The sequence below is a fragment of the Typha latifolia genome, chromosome 7 (genome assembly GCF_019914945.1).
Source record: "Typha latifolia isolate L0001 chromosome 7, TyphaL0001v2, whole genome shotgun sequence".
Taxonomy (NCBI): domain Eukaryota; kingdom Viridiplantae; phylum Streptophyta; class Magnoliopsida; order Poales; family Typhaceae; genus Typha; species Typha latifolia.
Window position 1 is genome coordinate 1,577,558 of NC_133092.1, and position 3,736 is coordinate 1,581,293.

General features: G+C 44.4%; 1 protein-coding gene across 1 annotated transcript; it reads left to right on the plus strand.

The window, feature by feature from the left end:
* Positions 1-669: 669 nt before the first annotated feature.
* Positions 670-3,390, plus strand: LOC140793114 (cytochrome P450 710A11-like). The gene has a single exon (XM_073144488.1). The coding sequence runs from the start codon at positions 1,649-1,651 to the stop codon at positions 3,164-3,166; it is 1,518 nt and encodes a 505-aa protein (XP_073000589.1). The 5' UTR covers positions 670-1,648; the 3' UTR covers positions 3,167-3,390.
* Positions 3,391-3,736: the final 346 nt, after the last annotated feature.

Consider the following 3,736-nt stretch of genomic DNA (forward strand, 5'->3'; position numbering starts at 1 on the left):
GAATCCTTTTTTCTCTAAATGTAATATTATTTTAGTATTTATAAATCTAAGTTTTCTCTATACATAGGAGAGAGAATATTCAATACAGCACTTGTGTGACGGTCTTAGTTAAATATTTAAATTTGCTATTAAGAATAGAATTATCTATTGAAATTAAAAGCTAACAAATCGTCTTCTCCACATGGCCAGCAAATGATATGGCATAATTCCAAAATAGTTAATTATATGCATCTTAAGTAAAACCATATTACCAGGCAGAATTTAGTTTAATATTTTTCCCTAATAGTAGAGTTTTTAATTAAGTATGATTAAAAAGAAGAGCTTTAAATATTTATATTACCTTTTCATGATGAAGAATCTAAAAAGCTTAAAACAAAGGTGGCTAAAGAGTTACATTTCAATCTAAGCCTATGTAATGCATGCATGGTTGTAACTTTTCCGTGATTCTAAACTTAGTTATTAATTAGGAATATTAAAATAAATTATCCAAGCAAACACATAGTTGACACTTGACATCGTGCATGACGAATCTATTGGTCAAGGTTGCAAAAGAGGACTTTTCACTCAACCATCCACGGAGATTTAAAAGGTCGTCTCAACATTGGATGACTATATATATATATATATAATATGAGATGGAAACATGCGGTTATTTAGCAGAAAAGTTTTCACTTCTTTTTCTTCCTCTTTTTTTCTTCTTTTTGGTCTACGTTAGCTTCTGCATGACAGTCATATGTGAAGAATAATTATAGAAACTAGCAAAATGCCAATATACTTATTCTTTCAAAACAAACACATACAAATATATAAACTAATTATATGCTAGACATAAGTGTTAACTCTTGCTGATATATAAATTAAAGCATAGATTAGCCGAAGCAAATATACACAGATAAAATTTATACTGAAAAGTATGCTCCTACTATCTCCAAAGTGGTGCTCTTAGATGGGCCATTGAGTAACGTAGTATTCTAGAATGCTTAGTCGTAATATGTCATATAATCCTAAGATTATTTCTCACCCCAACATCCCTCGTGGCCATGGACCGGAGAATTAATCCGAGCCATCGCCAGCTGGCAGCTGCCACATGCAGCAAAAAAAAACATACATCCCAAGCTGCAGATGATTGTCTTCCTACTATCTTGTCCTATTCTTGGCTCTATCTGAAACCAAAACTGCCCATAATTTGTTTGGATTTTAGCCTTAAAGCTGTATACTATCCCCCTCTCAATCTTATTTTCGATCTCTGTTTCATTTGCCCAGGCATTCATCAGCTCTTTCTCTCTCTTTTCACTTTACGAATTTGATCCAATCGAAGCAACAAAATTTCAAGCCGCTTGTGTTTGAACACTGACCGGAGTTTAATGCATTTTGACTCCTCGGGTCCTCTCCTTCATTGGTCAATTTGGTCCCCATCATTAACTGTTGGAATCTAGAAACTACCCTCCTCCTCCTCTTTCGAGGACCCAATTCCAATTCCAATTCCAATTCCAATTCTTCTAGACTTTTTAGCCGTTTCAAACAAGCAAACGGAAAAGCGCGCGTAGGGTAGTTGCTAAAGCAGTTAGCCTATATAAAGGTAAGACGAGGAGGAGGAGGAGGAGGAGGAGAGTAGTCAAGTAATCGAGCAGAGTTGAGGAGTATACCAATGAAGACGATGGTGGGCTTGGCTCCCTACTTGGTTTGCTTCGTGGCTCTCCTCGTGCTTGTAGAGCAAATCTCCTACCTTCGCAAGAAAGGCCCGCTTCCGGGTCCTCGCCTCATCGTCCCCTTCATAGGAAGCGCCTTCGCCATGATCATGAACCCGACTCGGTTCTGGGCTCGGCAGGCCCAGCTGGCCGAGTCGTCCGGGTTCGGCTTCTCCGCCGACTACTTGATCGGCCGCTTCATCGTATTCGTCCGATCCACCGAGCTCTCCCACAAGATCTTCGCCAACGTCCGCCCCGATGCTTTCCACCTCGTCGGCCATCCTTTTGGGAAGAAGCTCTTTGGTGACCATAACCTCATCTATATGTTCGACCAGGAGCACAAGGATCTCCGCCGCCGCATCGCCCCCAATTTTACCGCTCGCGCTCTATCCACCTATACTACTCTCCAGCAGCGCGTTATTCTCGCCCATTTGGGGAAATGGCTGGATAAATCCAATACCTCTGGTGCTATTCCGATTTCTCTGCGGCTCTTATGCCGCGATATGAATCTGGAAACCTCGCAGACTGTCTTCGCCGGGCCTTATCTGTCTCCGAAAGCTCGCGAGTCGTTTAACAAAGATTACAACCTCTTCAATGTCGGCCTCATGGCGGTCCCTTTCGATCTCCCCGGGTTCGCCTTCCGGCGCGCCAGGTTCGCCGTCTCGCGACTTGTGAAGACGCTCGGCGGCTGCGTCGCAGAGAGCAAGGCGCGCATGAGCGCCGGCGAGGAGCCGAACTGCCTCGTCGACTTCTGGATGCAGGAGAGCCTCCGCGAGATCGCGGAGTCGGCAGCCACTGGATCACCGCCTCCGCCGGAGTACTCCGACGAGGAGATCGGCGGCCATCTCTTCGACTTCCTCTTCGCCGCCCAGGACGCGTCCACCTCATCGCTATGCTGGGCCGTGGCACTCCTCGACGCAAACCCCGAGGTCCTCCGCCGGGTCCGCGAGGAGGTCGCCACGATCTGGTCGCCGGAGTCCGGCCAGCCGATCCCGCCGGAGAAGATCAGGGATATGCGGTACACGGAGGCGGTGGCGCGCGAAGTGGTCCGTTTCCGGCCGCCAGCGACGATGGTGCCCCACATCGCCGGCGAGCCTTTCCAGCTGACGGAGTGGTACACGATCCCCAAAGGAACCATCGTCTTCCCCTCCGTCTACGAGTCATCCTTCCAAGGGTTCACCGAACCGGACCGTTTCGATCCGGACCGGTTCAGCGAGCAGAGGCAAGAAGACCGGCTTTTCAAAAGAAACTTCTTAGCCTTCGGATCCGGGGCCCACCAGTGCGTGGGCCAACGCTACGCCATCAACCACCTCATCCTCTTCATCGCGCTCTTTGTCTCCTTGATCGACTTCAAGCGGCATCTAACGGACGGGTGTGATGAGATCACGTACGTGCCCACCATCGTACCCAAAGATGACTGCCAGGTGTACCTCTCCCCTCGCTCTACTTGCTTATCCTCTCTCTCTCAAATTAGTTAAATTATTTTCTTTATTTATTATGTGATCCATTTTATTCATTTCATTGGAGAAAAGAGAGCAGTCTTATTTAGCGTCCGGCCGTAACTTTGTGTCTCTCTAGTCTCTCTTAATTCGTGGTGTTTTGTTTGTCCCCGTCATTGGTTGTTGTAATTAAACTTTATTTATTCAATTTGGCATACGATTTGGTAATGAATGCATAGTGGACCAAATCAAATATTGTTCTACTTCAAGTGTTGGACTTTTAAGTGACTGAAATGCATAAACTTAATATTTTAATTGCATCTCTTCTTAATCACTTTACTTTCTGGTTGTAGAGTAAGAAGAAGATGCACAATAGATATGGTTGTCTTTATATAAAGGCATTCTTTTTCATTGGTTTAGATTATGGAAACGTATATTACTATTGCCTTGGATTTGGAACAAGGTCCAGAGATATCTACCAACTTCATATATTATCCCTATAGACATGCAGTGACTGGTCAATTTAAGAGCAACAATCGTATGAGGGTTGTCTGCTTTATTTTTATTTTTTTTGAAATTTAAGAGAATGGAATTTTTGCTAAAAATAGG